The sequence below is a fragment of the Crotalus tigris genome, unplaced genomic scaffold (assembly GCF_016545835.1).
Source record: "Crotalus tigris isolate CLP2741 ecotype Arizona unplaced genomic scaffold, ASM1654583v1 scf7180000017630.2799268, whole genome shotgun sequence".
Lineage (NCBI taxonomy): Eukaryota > Metazoa > Chordata > Lepidosauria > Squamata > Viperidae > Crotalus > Crotalus tigris.
This window is the reverse complement of record NW_024096524.1, coordinates 82,501-102,134: the sequence shown is the minus strand read 5'-3', so window position 1 is coordinate 102,134 and position 19,634 is coordinate 82,501. Positions and strand designations below refer to the sequence as shown.

The 19,634-nt window shown below is 34.7% G+C and overlaps 1 protein-coding gene across 4 annotated transcripts; it reads left to right on the top strand.

The window, feature by feature from the left end:
* The first annotated feature begins 186 nt into the window (after positions 1–186).
* On the top strand, positions 187–13,713 carry FBXO15 (F-box protein 15). Of its 4 annotated transcripts, none has more exons than XM_039334377.1 (10): positions 187–511; positions 2,061–2,171; positions 3,334–3,438; positions 5,129–5,374; positions 6,642–6,851; positions 7,803–7,932; positions 8,888–8,967; positions 10,794–10,939; positions 12,688–12,812; positions 13,349–13,713. In XM_039334377.1, exons 1-10 carry the CDS (start codon positions 339–341, stop codon positions 13,616–13,618), a joined length of 1,596 nt encoding a protein of 531 aa, XP_039190311.1. In that variant the 5' UTR covers positions 187–338; the 3' UTR covers positions 13,619–13,713. The 4 variants fall into 4 exon arrangements, with proteins under 4 accessions (XP_039190311.1, XP_039190312.1, XP_039190313.1 ...); XM_039334379.1 differs by lacking the exon at positions 187–511 and adding an exon at positions 525–685; XM_039334380.1 differs by lacking the exon at positions 187–511 and adding an exon at positions 675–774.
* The last annotated feature ends 5,921 nt before the right edge of the window (positions 13,714–19,634 follow it).

The window sequence follows — 19,634 nt, the reverse complement described above, 5'->3', positions numbered from 1 at the left end:
CAGCCCCTCCACCGTTTCTGCTAGAAGCACTCTGCTTTAGTGGTACAAACCCTTAGAATTAACTGGAAACTCTGGAGAGTGAGACAGGCAGCGTCTAAATTTAATAAAGAAAATCACGTGCGCTCCTTTCCCATTTGGCCTGCTCGCCCCGCCCCTTGTCCACAGGGCCAAAGGGAAGCCGGGAAAACTGCGCGGCTCGAGGCAAAGCGCGCTTGGGCGTTTGACAGAAAGTTTGAGCTTGGGATTTCCGCCTCTCCCCCCCTCCCGCGGAGACCAGGAGCGCTTTGGTGCACTTTCGACCTGAGGCTTCCAAAGCTACCTCCCCGAGGCCCGTCTCTATGGCAACCGGACGCGGTTGGATTCTGAGGCAGCACAGCGTTGGCTTCTTGCACTCTTCGATTGCCGCCGAAGTTCGGCGGGGAATTGGCGCCCCCTCGGCGCCGGCGCCGCCTCTCTTTATCCTCCCCGCCGGAGATAGTTCCCTGGCGGTCAGCTCTTCAGCGGGAGACGGGTAACCCGAATTCGCTTGCTTCGAGGGATGGGAGGCTCCTTGGGCAAGCCGCGTCTTTCTGCGGCAGAATTGAAGAGAAGCCTGCAGCTTTTCCGGCTGCCTCCCGGTCCTGGTGGGAAGGTCTCCCCTCGCCGCCAACTTGCCCATGTTAAGAGACTTACACAGTCTCTACCGGTGGGGGAACCGAAGGATTGTCGCCTTAATTCTTGACGTCCCTCTGGAACACACCTCTGAAGTTTCTGCTTGTGGCTAGTTTTACCCTGGTAGATTGCTATGATCCCGGGTTTCATTCATGGTTTTCTTCCTTTATTGGTTCTTTTAAGGAAAGAAAATACCTGATGGAGTTATTATTATTATATGTATTTGCCTGTCTTGCCATGGGGCTACTCTAGGTGGTTCACAACCATAAAAAAGCAAAGAAATACAAAGGAAGTTTAAACAAAGTAAAATAATAGAACAATAAAATAAACAAGGAAAAACAAAAACGCATCCATATGATTAGTAAAAAAAAAAAGATGGGTTAGTGGGGAGCAGAGAACGGGGAAATGAGCCAAATTAGCTCATCTGGTTATATTTCCTATCTGGTTTACATTTGATATTTTGAAAATGAAGGATAAATTCTTGAATAAGGTTTAAATAACTTGTGCCATTTTAAAACTATAAATCATTATTAAAATGTAGACAACTGTACAAGGGTCAACAGATATCAGCACTGTTTGAAATGTAAGTTAAAATGAAAAGTGAATCATGTGGTAAATAAGAAATTTATCCTGATTTAATAAATTGCTCGTGTCTTAAATGTTAAGTTTATGTTAAGACAAACCCAAATTTGGGTTGTGACACAATTGGATTCATATGTGGTATTAATCATGGTTATTTTAGCTATGGTTGAATTGCATACACGTAGTCCTTAACTTAGGACCACTCCACTGTTGTAAGGACTGCAGTTCAACCATAGCTAAATACTGTTGTAAGTCAAGTTGGATTACATGTTTACAACAATTTTTACAGCAGTCATTAAACGAATTACCATGCTGGCTAAGCGAATCCAGCTTTCCCTGTGGGCATTTTGTTAATACCATACCACTACAGTTATTGAATTTACTGTATATTCAGTAAATCATTCAATTCAATTCAGTTATATTCAAAATTATATTGTTACCCAGAATTGCTCAATAGTGAAATGAGTAGCATATAAATTTAATAAATAAATATATTGTTGCTTAACATAATGAGGCTCTAGTTTTATGTACTTTGTGTTGCTTAAACAAGCAATGTTGTTTTGTATAAGGGACTGTTATGGTCCCTTGGTTTTTTTCTTAATTCACTTTTAAAGGCAATGTAACATGTAAAACTAGTAATTATTCACCATTTATAATTCTGTAGGGAAAGCTTGGCTAGGTTATTGGTAAAGGAAGAGGGTTCCTGTTGTAAAACAATTAGGTCTTTCAAATATGAAGTGGCCTACCAATATTTTTTCAAAGCATAGTAAGAATTCATACAGTACTTGAGTCGGAATAGTTTTAAGATTAAGTATTTGTTTTTCTAGTGCTGAGTCAGAATACTCATCAGTAATGCAGCTTTCCAAAATGAAAGAGATACGCAGTTGTTGGCAATTTGGGAAGTCTAATAAGTCAAAATCTGTAATACATTTTGACAGGTAAGATGCATTTTTACTTTATAGCAGTAACTGAAAAACATTCACTCAGATATATAAATCTCAATGGTTATATTCTTACATAAAAGTAAACCAAGATATAATTATCATAGCCTTCATGGTCTGGTTGTGCATACCATTAAGCCATAGTGATTGAATTTATATATATTGCACATAACATGGTAAAACAAAACTTACAAACAAGCTGTGTACAAAGCCAAAACTGAACAAAGCTTCATTTATGATTTAGTGCAATGTGTGAACTCGATCATAGATGAAGGAAAAAGTCAAATACAGCATCAATATTTTTATTTCATCCGTTTTTAAGGTACTGACTCATCAATAATTCTTTATATTTGCTATATTTGTCATTAGTTTCAGCAGAAGAATCTTTGACCAAAAGTACATTTTACCTTTTTTCAAGGTAGAAGATTCTATTTTTGATGAAATTTGAATGATTGTAGCCGATTTAAACTGATAGCTTGTTCCATAAAATATTCTTTATTTTAGGACCATTATTAGATAGAAAATGGGAACTTATATTACACTTTTTATATAGCATATGAACAATTACAGTGATGTTTTAGAATAATTTCAAAATGCAGAATATTTTTCTGTTCATGGCTTTAGGCTTCTTTAATGACATAAAATATTTGATTCTGGCTTGAAATATTTGAAGCAAGCATCTTGATGATGTTTAGCTAGAAGTAAACGAGTGTACTTGTTTATATAATGCAGTATTATATGAATATTTGTATTATATATGTATAGTGAAATTTGGTCAGGAGGTCTCGTATGCAGTGTTTTCCAAGGATCCTAACAACTATTTTATTTATTCTTACAATCATTGTTAAAATATCATTCAATAATCTTTGAACAATGTCTTTTTTGGTACAATCTACTACAGCTGAAAGAAAAGCCCTTTAAATGGATGATTCAAAATTACATGATGTAATTTATATCAAATGAGCATAAGAAGTTTTCTGTGCTTTGAAGAACTATTTTCTGCAGGTTACATTTGTGGGTGACTTAGTGACTTTTGAGATTTTTAGTTTGGTTTAAAGAAGTTGTAATGTGAATTTTTAGTTTTATTCGTAAATTGCATTCCTTAAAACACAATTGCTGACTGTAATTTTTGCTCAAATTACTACATTGTTTTCTCCAGGATACCATCAGAAATACTTCTGAAAATATTCTCCTACTTAGATATTGCATCTCTACTGTGTATTGGCTGTGTGAACAAACTTTTTTACCATCTGTCCAATGACAAGTAAGGAGTAGCATTAGTTATGGCTACTATATAATAGTAGTCAGTATAATGTAAATTATCAAAATCTTTGAAATCTGTATCAGCAAAAAAGAAACTGTTTCACTGTTTCAGTACAGACCAGTGAAGAAGAATACGTAGCTCAGGACATTACCCAATCAAGTTGTCTAAATGATTATATGAGACAACTTGATTGGATAATGTCTTTATATATTCTGTCTCAAACACTGCAGTGAGAACCATTTTGATTAAAAATGATACTGTAAATACAACAACATATGCATATGAAGTTCTGTAATTATTGTATATATATGTTAGTCTTTTTACAAACATAATTTATATTAAGCATTATTGATGCTAATTTTTGATGATCAATAACATTTTATTTACTCTAGGACAAGTTTTTGTAGTTATGAAATGACACTTTTTTTAAAACCATGAAGAGGGTTTTCTATATTGATTTTTTGCTAGAAAAAGATGATAGTATAAAATTGATTAGGTAATATAACATTCATTGTTTGGCATTCATATTTAATTTTTCAGCACTAACTAAAAAATAAAACTACATAAGGAATTGAAATTATAAATTGGCTATACTTGTAATAGTGCTGGCTCATTGTTATTAGTGAAATTATTGCCATTAGTTTCATTAAAATATGGATTTGTATATTAAGAATCAACTGGATTCTTAATATAGTTCATTTGGCTTCATTATTGTAGCCTTGTTGCTAGCCATAGGGCAGCTTATTAGCATACTAGATAGTAAGTATAACCTCTGCTATCAATCAGTTTGCGAAATACCAAAAAGTTGGAGTTGGCTCTCATTTGTAGGTGCAAGCCAGTTCCAGCATACTACTACTACTACTACTACTAGAGTTGGAAGGGACCTTGGAATTCTTCTAGTCCAACCCCCTCCTCAGGCAGGAAACCCTATACCAGTGATGGCGAACCTTTTAGAGACCGAGTGCCCAAACTGCAACCCAAAACCCACTTATGCATCGTCGGGTGCTAGGTGGGTATGGCCCATTGGATGGTGTGGCCCATTGGGTGGGCATGGCTGCAGTAGTAACAGCAGACTGGGTGGGACTAAAAAGTTCAATCAATCAATTCCAACTTTGCAAGATCTTTTTTTTTTCCCGCAAGAAGTTTAAATTAACTGATTGATTAAACCTTTTTTTTTTTGTACACGGCGGCCGAGGCCTAAAGTGAAAAGGTTTTATAAAACCCAGCTGAAAGCCTAGGACTGGGTGATGGTGCGCGTGCCCACAGAGAGGGCTCTGAGTGCTGCCTCTGGCACCCATGCCATAGGTTCGCCACCAATGCCCTATACCATTTCAAACAAATGGTTGTCCAGTCTCGTCTTAAAAACTTCCAGTGTTGGAGCATTCACAATTTCAGGAGGCAGGTTGTTCCACTGATTCATTGTTCTAACTGTCAGGAAATTTCTCCTTAGAAGTGGTTGCTTCTCTCTTTGATTAGTTTCTATCCATTGCTTCTTGTCCTGCCTTCAGGATTTGTTCCATCCACAGCCTTAAATGAGATCTTCCTTACATTAAATTCAAATATATGATTGAACCCTGTTAGTAATTTATCTCTGGAATGCATATTTAATATTGGCTTATTTTTAAGTTTTGTTATCTAATGATTTTGACAGCTGTCATAGTATTTGTATTTGTATGTGTGTTTTCAATAGTGTTGTCTGGTTCAAAATGTACTCTAAGTCTTTTCTACCTAAAAGAAAAGAATGGAGAACTAAATCTGTCCAGGAAAAAGACTGCACATCTCTGAGTTTTCCAGAATTGCAAGATTCCAAGTCAAGATGCTGGAAAAGAGAGTACTTTAAGAAAAAAATAGCTGCTCAAAGATCCAGTATAATTCAGCTTCTTAAGCCAATAAACACTTACACTGGTCTTCCACTTAAAACCAAAGAAGCTATCAAGTAAGCAATATTAATAAAATAAGATTTTAATAAAATATTACATTTAATAGCTTTATATTTCACTTATAAATTTCTGTTAATTAAGGGAACACATGGAAGTTCTTGATTTCTGGCTAATATTTAGTTGTAAGTTACGAAGTACAAATTCATAAAGTTGATGAGGGTGAAGGTTCGTTCTCCGAGCTTGTGGGTTGGTTTCCAAACGTTTTGTTACCAGGCTAGGTAACATCTTCAGCGAAGTTTAGGGGATGTCAGTGTCAATGTTCTTCTATTTATAAGGGTTTTGTCAATAGATCTTGTAATGGGTCAGATGTGGGTGTGTCAGTGAGGGTTTTGTAATGGGTCTCTCATTAGTGAGAGTTTTGTGATGGTTGTTGTGGTGGGGTTACATCAGGTGAGGGTCATTGGGAGGTAAAGTGCTAGTTGGGGGGGCTTGTGTGGGTTGGTTGAGGGCTGGTGCTGTTTCTGGTTTGTTCTGCGGTTGATTTGGATTCTGAGGGGTTCGTAGGCTAATTGTAGGTCAATGTGTCTGATGGAATTGCTTGTGGAGTGCCAGGCTTTGATGAACTCAAGAATGTAGTGCGTGGTAGTGTGTCCAATGATTTTTGTGTTGCTCCAATTGAACTGGGGCTGCTTGGTGTCATTGTAGGTAGAGATTAGGGATTTGGGATCATGGCGTTTGACTGCCAGCCAGTGTTTCTGGATCCTGGTTTATAACTGAGGTGATGTTTGTCCCATGTAGAATTGGTTGCAATTGTTATAGTTGATTTTGTAGATTACATTGTTACTTTCATCCTTCTGTATCTTGTCTTTGGTTCTGGATAAGATCCATTACAAGACCCTCACTTGACACACCCACACCTGACTTTATCACAAAACCTACTGATCACATGAAGCCCTTATAAATAGAAAAATACTGACACTAACATCCCCTAAACTCTGCTGAAGATGTTACCTAGCCTGGTAATGAAACATTTGGAAACGAATCCACAAACTCGCAAACAAACCTTCATCCTCATCCTAAACCCGAGCTATAGATATTCGCCACTATCATAAAGTTGAATAATATAGTTGGTTAGATATATGTAAATCTTGTTGAAGAGAGGCTATCTTGGTGGGGAAACAATTTTTTTTTTAAAAAAAAAATCAAAACATGTCCTTGGAATTTCCTAGCACAGTGGTAATTGTTAAACATTTGGATAAGCTATTTTCTTATTAAAGGGATGGTGTAAAGCCTTCAACACTTCTTTTGCCTTTCGAATCACAGAATCTCTGGCCTGAGATGGGTAATCTTATTAAAGGATCAAAATGAAAAGGAACATGAAATCGATCAGGCTGACATTTCTTTTAATGAAACAACTGTTACTGTATATTGGTATAATAATAAATGGCCTCCCTTAGATACCTTGTCAACTTTGCAGTTATTTGGAGTGACCCCAGTACTTTTGGGTGAGGATAAAGTGCATAATAGTAATGGGTAAGTTAATTAAAAAAATCGCTGTTTAAGTTGTATCTTTGTGAGTATAATTTTAATTTATTGTAGTATGCTGTAGATGCATTTATGAACAATACAATAATAAAAGTGGTGATCAGATTGGAAATCAGTGGAATGCTATTTCAGACTGTTTAATATGATTATTATTTTTAACTAGGGCAGAAAGAGGGCAAGCAAAAAGATATGCATATGCAGCTTCATATGGCAAAAGTATGATGATTCCTTCTGTATCCAAGGAAGCATTATTAATGATCAATTTCTTTATGTTTGGGTGTTCCTTTGTGCTCTCTGAGCTTGGTTATTTTCTGGAAGATTTTTCATTACCGGTAATATCATCAGCACTAGAAAGTCTTCTGGCCCTGATGAAGTTACCTAGTTAAGTAATGAAACATCTGCAAGAAAACAATTTAACTCAGCATCAAAGACTCCATATTCAACCCTGAGCTACAAATATTGTCTTCTATTGATTCTGTATGTTTCTTGTCTTACTATTGAGAATATTTATACAGATGTGAATTACAGTGTTCACCTTAAATTACAAGAAAGTTGATTTCCCTTCCATAATACTCCCATAATAAAAAGATATTTGGGAGAGAGGGATTGGAGAAGGGGTTGGATTAACAGTGAGGAGAATAGTTCCAGTTTGTCCTCAGCTCCAGAAGATCTCAGGCTGATTATGGAGCAATTACTCTCTCTCAGCCCAACATATCACCTAAGATGGTTGTGTTAGAAAAAGAATGCTATGTATGTCACCTTGATTGGTATGAGAGTGGGATGTAAATAAATAAATATATAGTGCTGGTCTTGTCAACGGACTTGCAACTTTTAGTTTACGTTATTGCTAGTAATTGCACATTAAAAAGTTGAAATTTTGTTGAACTTCAATTACTAACAGTGGACATTCTGTGTTTAACTAATTTAATATCCTTGAAGCCCATGGCAACGGTCTTTAGTTTCTGAATACAAGTTGGCTAACTTGACTGAAAATGCAAAAATGATTGGTTGTGATCCACTTGTTGAACTCTACCATTTTGACCAAGGGTTCATGCTGGGACTTTGGAAGGTAAGACTGTTTATTTAATACACAACTTTTTTTTTGGAGATATTTATTTTTACTGCTTATGTACAGCAATTAAAATTGGTATGTTAATGTAGCTAATAATGTATTTCAGAACTGTTTGTGGTAATATTTGCTGACTTGTTCTATTTTTTAAAATTATCATAAGCCTAATTATTTAATTTTGCTAATTATTAATGATTTAGTTCTTACTTTATTCTTGGAAGAGTTTATATACATTTGTTGACTAGTTTAAGTAAGAAGGCCATGCTGTGTATGTCTCTTCCCATGAGGCTAAAGGAGTAAGGATCTGGACATTTACCTTTTCTGTGGCTTGCCACAAATGGAAATACAATTTCTGTTAACTTTTAGAAGGAAAGCAAAATCAATCCTCATTTGATGGGTCTTTGGACATAAGTTTCAGGGATGCTATTGCCATACATTTATTGGGTTTGTGTTTTCTAGTGTTTTATGAGGCAGTGCTTTAATTGATATGGGGTAGAAATGATGTAAAATAAACATTGAGATTACTGTGGATTGATTAGAATCCTGAGAATTTACGGAAGTTATCTACAAACTCTAGTTTACATCCAAGTAAACTTCCATTCTGGAGATAATTATTTCTTGATTGAATATTCCTTATGAAAATTATGAGCAACAAAGCCGCACTTTTCCAAATTTCTGTACACTCCAGGTTCAAGTGTGATTGGTTATCTATGGAATAACTTGGACTAGGATAGCTTATTTTTGGAACTTTGTTTCTGATCATTAAGCAAAATGAGGTAGCCTCTGCAAACTCTTATTTTAATATTGTAATCGTATAATTTAAAAACTTCAGAAATGGATTGTGATCATACAAGAACAAAAAGATGCTTTTATGTTGTTGTCTTAAATGGATTTTGCTTATCAAAGACCTTTCAGATATTTCTTGAAATATATGCTATTTGTAATTATTTTGTAGAAAGGTGAGATTGCTTTTGTTATGGCAAGTCTTCATTACCACCAGATCATTGAAAGAAGCACTTTTGGTTCTGCTACAGTGTAAGTACTGATTTTAGTTGTTTTAACAGAGATGCTCATATTGCTCCTCCTCAGAAATGAAAAGGAAGATGTGTTCTAGGAATGATAGTATTTGCTTTAGTAATATCACTTTTCTAAATGTTTGTGGAGCATAATACTAATCCTCCCTCCTTGGTATTGATGGCTGGATAAAATTAGAGTAACAGATTGGTACCTCTGCAGAGAGGAATAGTATGGGAGTAATTTTCCCAGGTCCACAGTGTACCTAGATGAAAAACAAAAGCTTAAAGAATTTTTGTGGTAATATAAAAAAGCTGGCTTAAGATTCAACTTTGTTCTTTCAGATTGTATTAATCTGAAGTAGCTGTGCTACTCTTCGAACAGTTTTTTTTTTCTTGCTGGTTGGCGGTGATCGACTGGAAGCAGTTAATATCAAGGAAGCAATCTTTCAGAGTCTCACTATCACTGCTACTGTTTGTCATTGTACTGTCATTGTACTTCTATCAACAATACTCAATAAGTCAGGCCATAGATATCAAACATCAAAAACATCTTCCAGGTTATTTCACCCCCTTTACATGGACAATTTGAACATGAAGAATCGGGATGAACACAATCACTACAAATACCTGGGCATCCTTTAAGTTGACTTCACCAAGCACGTTGAAATTAAGATTAGAAGTGAATACATCATGAAAGGGAAGAAAAGTTCAAACTCAATAGAGGAAATACCATTAAGGCAATTAGCATCTGGCAATTCCAGTCATTAGATAACGCAGCTAGAATAGTGACTGGGCTTAAGCAGAACTAAAAGCCCTGGATAGAAAGACCACAAAAATAATGACAATGAATCATGCCCTTCATCCACACAGCACTGTGGATAGGCTCAATTAGCTAGGGAAATAGAAATGTTCCAAATATAGCAGATAGTTGAAGAAAAGAAGAGCATTGAAAGAATATCTGAAGGACAATGAAGAAGGTGCACTGATGCTAATACAACAGGAAGGCTTACTGAATACTGGAGAGATGAAATTGGCTTACATGAAAGACCAGAAGAGACATGGCAAGACAACATATTACATAGCAAGTATATTTTAAAAACTACCAGGCAAAGCAAATAACAAGATGACATGACAATGCCTAAGAACAGGAAAGTTGAAGAAAGAGAGAGAGGGTCTAATTCTGGCTTCACTAGATCAAACATTGAGAACAAATGCATACAAAGCCAGAATTGAGAGGATAGCAAATGCTGCTTCTGCAAAGAAGCTGAAGAAACAGTGGATCACCTAGTTAGCTGCTGCAAGAAGATTACACAGACTGACTATAAGCAACAGCATGATAAAGTAGCAACAAGGACTGGAATATCTGCAAGAAATACCATTTGCCTGCATGAAAGATCTGGTGGAACCATAAAATAGACAAAGTAATAGAAAATGAAGAAACTAAAGTGCTCTGAGACTTTAGGACTCAAACAAACAAGTACCTACCACATAACACTCTTAACAATTGTCAATAAGAAACACAAAAGTCTATTTTATAAAGAGTTTATATAAGCTGTTTATGCAACCATATCATGGGATAAGATTGTATAAACATAATAAGACATTTACAATTTCAGTTAAACATATTAGAAATCCCCCAAAGAGATTCATTTTTATATATTTAATGGTTTAATTGCTAAAGACTACTCATATGGTAACCCAATATAAGTGAAAATACTTGAGCGCTGAAACTAGCTCTGAGAAATTGGACTGAAAACTCTTCTCCCTATGTGCAGTTCATAATATAACATTTTATGTAGTCATTATATACCCTATACACACAATTTTCTTATTTTTTTTCCACAGGAGACATTATGGAGTCCCTATTAAGGCTATCCCAGATGATATTGACCCTGAATATGGCCTGCATGGCTATCAGCTGCATATTGATTTACAGAGTAGAGGAAATAATTATCTGTGTAGCACATTTCGCAGTTTGTTTTGTAAAAAAGGTACTACTTGGACTGCAAATTTGCTAATGTTTCTTTGGGGGAAGGCAGGGCTTTTAAACTATAATTTTCAAAGGAATAAGCATGACATCTCAATATGTCTCATTATTGCAAAAATACAGTATTTTTTAAAAAAACAATGTTCCTTGGTAGATTTTTCCACTTCAGTATAGAGAGAGTTAAATATCTACAGTGGACCAAAAAAGAAAAGTATGTGTGTTTATTTAATTGTAGTCTTCAGTCTAAAAGTTTACCTGGGTGGGCTTACACAATTTTTTCCCCTGAGTTGAAGCTTACAACCTTGAAAGACATGGCATGTAAGAAAATGAGAAAGAAGAAAATACATTTTTTAAAACAAAACTTAGCACTAATTTTGAAGAATTTTATAATTTCTGTTATGGCCAGCTATGATGGTACAAGCCCAAATCTTTAGGAATATTTATGAAAACATATTTTTGAATGAAGATTATTATCATTCAGTTTGACTTCTAAAAGCCATAGTGTAGTTGCCCATAAAAGACACTTAAAGCTTTGAGTAGCTACAGTAGAGGAGTACAAAAAAGAATATGTATTCACACTGAAGTTGATTAATGGTTTTTCTTTTATATATATTTAAAAGGTAAGATAAAAATTGATACAAACTAATATAAAGTAAGAAGAATAAAAAGAAAAATCAAAGAAAGTTAAAATGCAATAAAGGAAAAAGGTAACATAAGTAGAAAAGAAAGTAAAATATACAAAGAAGTGGCTTTAGATCTTGTTTAGAGCAGTTTTAAGTAATGTCTACAAAACATGATAAAATGTCCCTTCTTGTTCATATTTCCAAGAAAAAAACGAAGTGCCCTTATGTATTCTAGACAATTTCTTTGGTTACATATACAAATGATACATCATTTTATAAAAAATATCTTTAAGATTATAACAGTGCAAATTTCAGTTGTTTCAGCCACACATTTTTCATTGTTCCATCTGTATATTATAACCAAAAATTTTAGCCCTCTTTGTCATATATTTTTTACTTGTTCTTCCGTTTTAAATTTCAATAAATTTATACATTTTAACAATTATATGCTCTTCGTTTGTACACAATTCTGTTTCAAAATCAATCTTAGGTTCAAAACCATAAATGCTTCACCTTAAATCGTTCTAATAACTGTAAATAAGAAAACTGTTAGCAATGATATTTCATTATGTATTCCTCTTATCAAAATTCAAGAATCTCACAATAAGCTACCCATTTATATTTGTCTATTTAATTTCTCATCCATAAGATGTTTCTTCTGCTAAAGGTCCAACCAAATGTACAGTATTTTTGGTCACAACCTGGGGTTGATTAATGGTATTTCTTGTAAACTTTGTTCTCCAAAAACATTTGCTCACTGTTCTACAGATGTCACAAAAGACAGGTAGTACAAAATTGAGAATACTGCAATTAAAATGAAATATTTTAAAAAACCATTTTGGTAGCCTAAGAATGCTATGTCATATAACAGAATATGACAGAACTTTATAGTGCTAGTCATTAAGGCATAAAAAAATTAAAGTAACAAAACTGTTACTGCTATCAAAAGTATTGTAATCTCTATTTATTCCATGTTCCAATGGACCATGACTATAATCTAGGAAATATTCCTCATTCATTTATAGGTAGCATAAATCTTACTGAGAGGAGACATAAAGAATTGACATATTCTTTCAACATACCATTATTGGCCATGACATAATATAATTATGTTTTAATTTACTTTCAGAATATATTAGAAATGGATATCTCAGGCTTTCAGTAATCAGTTACAAAAAGGAAGCTCAACATCTTCCTCTTGATGGAAACATTGGATTGTCTTGGAGGACAGATGCATTTGAAGGCATTATTAAGGTAATTTGCAATAGCTGAATTGTGGAAATAGTTGATTTTGCTTATAAAATAAGTTTTTATGTGGCTAGTGTACTGTAAAATAGATAAATGCAGCACACACTGTATAAAAGTTATAGGTCTACAAAATAACCCTAAAAAACCAACAATCTCCAAATAAAGTTATTTTGAATGCAGTGTTTCTGATCTAGAATAGATTTCAAATGGATTATGCAAACAAATTTTATGGTATTTTGGGGGAGGGATGTTAATGTAATAGTTACTTGTAAAAATTGTTACTTCTTACTAATCTAGAATATAAGAATTTTACATTTTGACTGACCTATATAATGAAGAATTATAATTATAAAGCAAAAATATATCTATCCTATTCTCTGGTAATTTTGTTAAGAAAGATTTTTAAAACCAGTATTATATTTTTTGTTATTTTCTATACCTGCTAAAGATGTATTTTATGGAAAGGATTTTACATTCTTCATTGGAATGGAAATAACAGACACAAAGACTGATTTTCTTTCTCCTTTTCTGCTGTATTATAGAATTGTTTCATTATGGATCTGACTCTTCTGGATGATTCACAAAAACCATTTTGGTGTATTAGTGTTCCAGTAGACATGAAATTATCAATCAAAACTTCTACTCTTTATCAGTTTCTGGGACCTTGTTACTGTATGAATTATAAGGATTCAACTGGAAAAGTGTACATGGAACTAATATGGATGGAAGAAACAAATGAATACCTTATAGTTAATCTAGTCATTTATTTGAGCACCTGGAAAGTTAATAGTCGTTTTGGCACGAATTACTGATTATTTTTTTAGCAGTACTGATTTTCTTAAGAATAATTTTAGTATTTTTCTCCCTAAAATATTTGTTATAAATGTCCATTGTTCAAAAAAAAAAATCAGTTTCCTTGGTTGTGTTTGACTAAAAAGAAGAGCTTTTATTTTGGGGACAGTCTTATAGTTTGATTATTTATAGTTGTAAAAAAAAAATCAGTTTCCTTGGTTGTGTTTGACTAAAAAGAAGAGCTTTTATTTTGGGGACAGTCTTATAGTTTGATTATTTATAGTTGTAAAATAATTTGCGTTCTTTCTTTGAATTATTTGTTTGAGAAAATTCCACATTGCATTAAATACATTTCACACATTTAGGAAATTTTTCTAGATTTTGAAGCCATATGACGGGAATCAATATGACTGGGTTTATACAAACCAAGTATGCCTATGTGTATGCCTGAATATACTGATTTATTCATTTAAAGTTTAAACAATTTATGAAATGGTTCCCTATGAAAATTTCATTTGGAAAATAATATCGATATAAAGTTATGAAGCAAAATATAATAAACTTTGAGTGTTATATTATATATACAGGGAGTATGTTTATGTATAAATCACTCTTCCATGACATTTATTTGTTAGATTTATAGCCTTCCTTTTATACTAGAGTTCAGCTCTTTGTATATTGTGTGATAATAAGGATGGTAGAGACAGATGATGAAACCATAGAGAATCTCACCTTATATTATATTCCACATAGAGAAATGGGATATACTGTATAACAGTGTGGAGAAGGACAAAGGATGCTCAAAGCCATAGATTGGGAATACTTTTCCTATTGGAGCCAGGGTTATAGGAATATTGTTAGTCTTGGAGTAGATTAACAGGATATAGATATTTTGCTGAAGTAAGTGAACATGTTTGTAAACCATTTTAGTTTATAGGTAGTCCTCAACTTAGAAATATTCAGTTAGTGAACAAAGTTACAACAACATTGTAAAATTGATTTATAACCACTGATTACACTTTTGACTGTCATAGCATCCCTACAGTGATGTGATCAAAATTCAGGTGCTTGGTAACTGGCATGTATTACCTCTGGTTTCAGTGTCTTGAGGTCATGTGATACCTATTTGTGTCTTTCCCAGCTGGTTTCTAATAAGCAAAGTGGGAGGATGCACTTAATGACTGAAAGATTCACTTAACAAGTACAGTGATTTGCTTAACAACCATGACAAAAAAAGGTAAAAGTCAGGTGTGACTCATTTAACAACTACTGTGCTTAGCATTGGAAATTCTGGTCCCAGTTTGGTCATAAAGTCAAGGACTACCCGTATTATGTAAAAGTCAATTTGTTCCTTATTTCTACATTTACCAAGTTTCCGTCTCTTGTATCTTCCCCACATCCATTATGTTAACTTAAAAAAGACTTTTAAAAAAATCTAAACTAAAAAGGTATCTGCAACACCAAAAATATATAGCACATACTATTTCCTTTTCCTGTTTGTCCTTATCATGACAACCTTATGAAGTAGGTTGTGCTGAGAGAGAAAGAGTTTCAGAATTATTAGGAGGTTTTTGTAGCTGAAGCTGAACAAGGGCCTGGGTCTTTGTATGGTTAGTTGAACCCTTTAAACTTTGGCTTATGAAAATAGAAATGTTCAAAACTAATGCTTCCAGGGACCCCAACAGAGCAATTGTCAAAAGACAAAAAAGATGGTCTTGCTTAGGGCAGAGAAATATAGCTTAATTGTTAATTAAGAAACAGTCTTTTAAAAGATAAACCATATTGCAAACAATTTGATGACATGGAAGGGCAATCAGTAGGAATGGTTGCATATTAATCTTAAGACATGAGGGGTCCTTGATGCTCTCTGAGCTTGGTTGTTTTCCTGGGTTTCATTACCCAAACTAGGTAACATCATCAGTGTTAATAGGGAGTGGGGTTTGCTCTCAATTTATATTTTACAACATGTGGTGAAGATCTAAGACAGTGGTTCTCAACCTGTGGGTCGGGACCCCATTTGGGGTCGAACGACCATTTCACGGGGGTCGCCAAACAACGCAGTCCGCCATTTTTTCCCCTTTTCCTTAGCTGTGCTACTCCCTTTTATTCTATTGGCTTTTGAAAGCCAATAGAACAGACTCTCTTGAATAGAGTCTAATTCTATTGGCTTTCAAAAGCCAATAGGAATTGTTCAGGCTGTCTCTGCCCTGCTGACCCCGCCAAAAGTCCCATTCTGCAAACGGTGCTGCACCAGTTGAGTAGTCCTCGACTTACGACTGGTTGGGGATTGCAGCGTTAAAAAGGTTGAGAACCACTGATCTAGGATGACTTATTTTCTCTGTAGTGCAAGACAAATTACAAAACTCCTGCAACTGAAACTCTTTCTGCATTTGTAGAGACCTTCTCGCTCCCCAATTAATCTGGAGCTCTGTTAAATTTCACATTCAACCTTATCAAAGAAACCCAATCTTAATTTTTTTCACAATTCCAATACAGGCTTCATTTTCCCAGTTATATAAGTCATTTCTATGAGCAAATCTGATTACTCCATAAGCCAGTTTACCTCTCCCTGTAAAGTTCCTCATCTTGATTTTTGCTGCTTAGACCAAATAGAAGCAAAACTTATAATCCAAATTGCAGCTTTTGAAAAAGCACCTGGTCACTACACTTCAGTATCATGTCACTGTCATTCTTTTATATGTTAAAATTTATATTTCTTCATGGGTAGGCAGCTTCCTCATGCATTCCAGCAACTCAGATTTCTAGGAAATTGGCCAAATGCACATTTATACTCTAGTTGGAAATACAGAGAAGAGTATATTTGTTTTCTTTTCTGTATGAAGAAAGTGAAGGATTTTTTATACTCTATGAACTATTGAAATTCTGTGGAAGGACACTGATTATTTTTGCACTTATCTGTTGAAAGATGTTGTTCTTTTCCTATTGTGAATGTGCCAAGGCTGGCAGGAGTAAATGAAATCACATTACCAAGTTGTCCTGCATTGGTGCGTTGTGAGACACATTACTTCATAGTACTTCAAATATTAAGATGGATCACATTTGGTTTCCCCAAGCCCTATCATACAGTAGATTGGTGAGAAATATATATTTGTTCACTTTTGGGGAACTTTTAATTACAAACTCGGTTGCCCAGTTTCACTTAAATGAGATGGGCACCCAAACAAATCAAATAAATAATATCACAAAAATTATTGTTCTCGTGTCCTAATTTATAATACATTTGTTTGGGGGGGGGGGTTACTGAACAGTGATCAAAACATTCAAACAATGTTAGACTTCAACTTAAATTCTTCAAATTATTTCACATAGCTAAGAAAACAAAGTGTCTCAATTTCCCTACAGTATTACACTGCTTAGATCTGTGAATGAACTTTTTTAAATTGATCAATAATTGATGCTAATTGTGTTATGCTACAAGAATACACTACTATGACCCAAGATAAGAAGAAGCTCCATCTAACAATATCATTATAGATCAATATCAGTTGACCTACAATTCAGCTGAACAAGTATTTGCAATTAAGTGAATATTATCAGTACAAATAGCCTCCACTTAATGACTGCCCTATTTACTGAACATTCAAAATTATGATGGCACTGAAAAGGATAATTTTATGCCCGTTTCTCACACTTAAAATCATTGCACTGTCCCTGTGGTCACATGATTGAGATTTAAGAGTTTTGGAACTGATGGCATATGTGATCCTCATAGTGTCATGGTCATGTGATTGCCATTTGTGCGTTTTACAGCTGGTTTCTGACAAGTGGAGTCAAAGGTGAAGCAGCCAATAAAATCTCAAGTTGTAGTCCTTGATATCTTGCTTAACAACTGCATCACTTAGTGATGGAGTTACTGGTTCCAGTTCTTGTTAAGTGAGGACTACCTGTACAGCTCTGGTAACATCAAATGGCAGATATGCAAAACTTCAGAGGACTATATTTTTTTCACAGAAATGTAAGAAGAGTATGAAATTAGTGTTTTTTAATTATCTTTACTTTGCAGTAGCTTGAAAGCCTTCAGCTAAGCCAGGTTTGTAGTATCAAGGTCTCTGGTCAATGTTTGTGTAATTGTGTTCTGTGCAACTTTTGTGCTACTTAACTGCTATGGTAAGGCAGCTGGACATCTAAGCCCATGTTTGCAATTAGATTTGTAGCAAAATTCAGGCATCCTTCCTGATTTTTTTTTAATTTAACATATAACAACTCTGTGTTGATATTATTAAGCAGCTAGTACAATCTATTTAAAGGTGGGAAATTCACTTTGAGATATTATCATGACTAATCAAAAGTTCATTTCAACTACAATCCCCAGATAACTGATGCTTTACTATTTGCCAAATAAATGAATCATCCATCTTTTGGAAGCCAGTTAATGGATTATGGACTCCTGATGTTCAAAGGATTGATTCTGACTTTACAGAGTGCCTAATTATATGTGTGCTTCTCTCTTACAACCATATGTAATATAAATTTCCATTTCAGAGGCTGATGATTACTTAATTGGCCTTCACTATTGGAAGTTAAGAGAGTGCATTTATATTTATGCACTAGGATTCCTTGCCATTATCTTCTATCTCTTCCCCAAAATATATGTCCCAATCCTCCATGGTAGCCTGTAGATTTGTTCCATTGATAAAATGGTATTTTCCAATGGAATTGCTTCTTTGGATACAACTGATTTTCACTATGTCTACCTTATGTCTTTGAGAGCAAAGGTGCTGGCCCAGGGATGGATTGGATTATATCCACAGGAGTGCTGGTCTATGAACAGACTGAACTAGATCCATAAAAGTACTGGTCTAGGAATTGGGAGATGTACAGAAGGTTCTAGTTTAACCTTAGCTAAAAAAGTTCATTGGGTAATTTTTGAGCCAGTCACTTATTCTTACCCCAACCAACCAAACAAGGATGACAAAGGGGAAACACTTTGTATGCTGCCTTGAGCTCTCAGTGAAATGTGGAATAAACATTTATGAAATAAACTACAGGTAGCCCTCAACTTAACGACCACAATTGAGCCCAAAATTTCTGTCAATAAACAAGACAGTTAACTGAGTTTTGCCCTCATTTTATGGCCTTGCTTGCCACAGTTGTTAGTAACATGATTGTTAAGTGAATTTGGCTTCCCCATTGACTTTGCTTGTTAGAAAGTCGCAAAAGGTGATCACATGATCCCAGGACACTGCAACCGTGATAAATATGAGTCAGTTGCCAGGCATCTGAATTTTGATCACATGAGCATGGGGATGCTGCAACAGTTGTGTGAAAAATGGTTAAAAATCACTTTTTTTAGTGCTGTTGTAACTTCAAATTGTCACTAAATGAATGGTGGTAAGTAGACGATCTGTAATTTACTTGTTTAAGAATTAAATATCTAAAATATTTTTCAAGTTCAATATCAAGCTTGCCAAAGCAAAACATATACTAGTTGACATCATAAAATATAAATATTTAGAAACTATAATCTTACACTGAAAACCAAAAACTCTCAGAACTTTGGGCCCTGTCCAACAAAATAAGTTTCAATGTGAAGAAAAGCAAAGTTACATTTAGGCAGGAAAAATCAAAGATATAAGTACAGATTAGATGAGACCTGGCTCAAAAACAGTAATTGTGAGAGAGACCTTGGAGTCCTAGTGGACGATCACTTGACTATGAGCCAGCAGTGTGCAGCAGCAGCCAAGTAAGCTAATACAATCCTGGATTGTATAATCACAGGCATAGAATCAAGATCATGCAAAGTATTAGTACTGTTTTATAAAACCCTAGTGAGACCACACCTGGAATATTGCAACCAGTTTTGCTCACCATATTACAAAAAAGATGTTGAGACCTTGGAAAAATTTCAGAGAAGAGCAACTGAGATAATCAAAGGCCTGGAGATTAAAATATATGAAGAATGGCTGCAGGACTTAGGTTTGGCTAGTTAATGAAAAAAAAAAGAAATAGGGGTGACAAGATAGCAGTATTCCAGCATCTGAGGGGCTGCCACAAAGAAGAGGGGGTCAAATTATT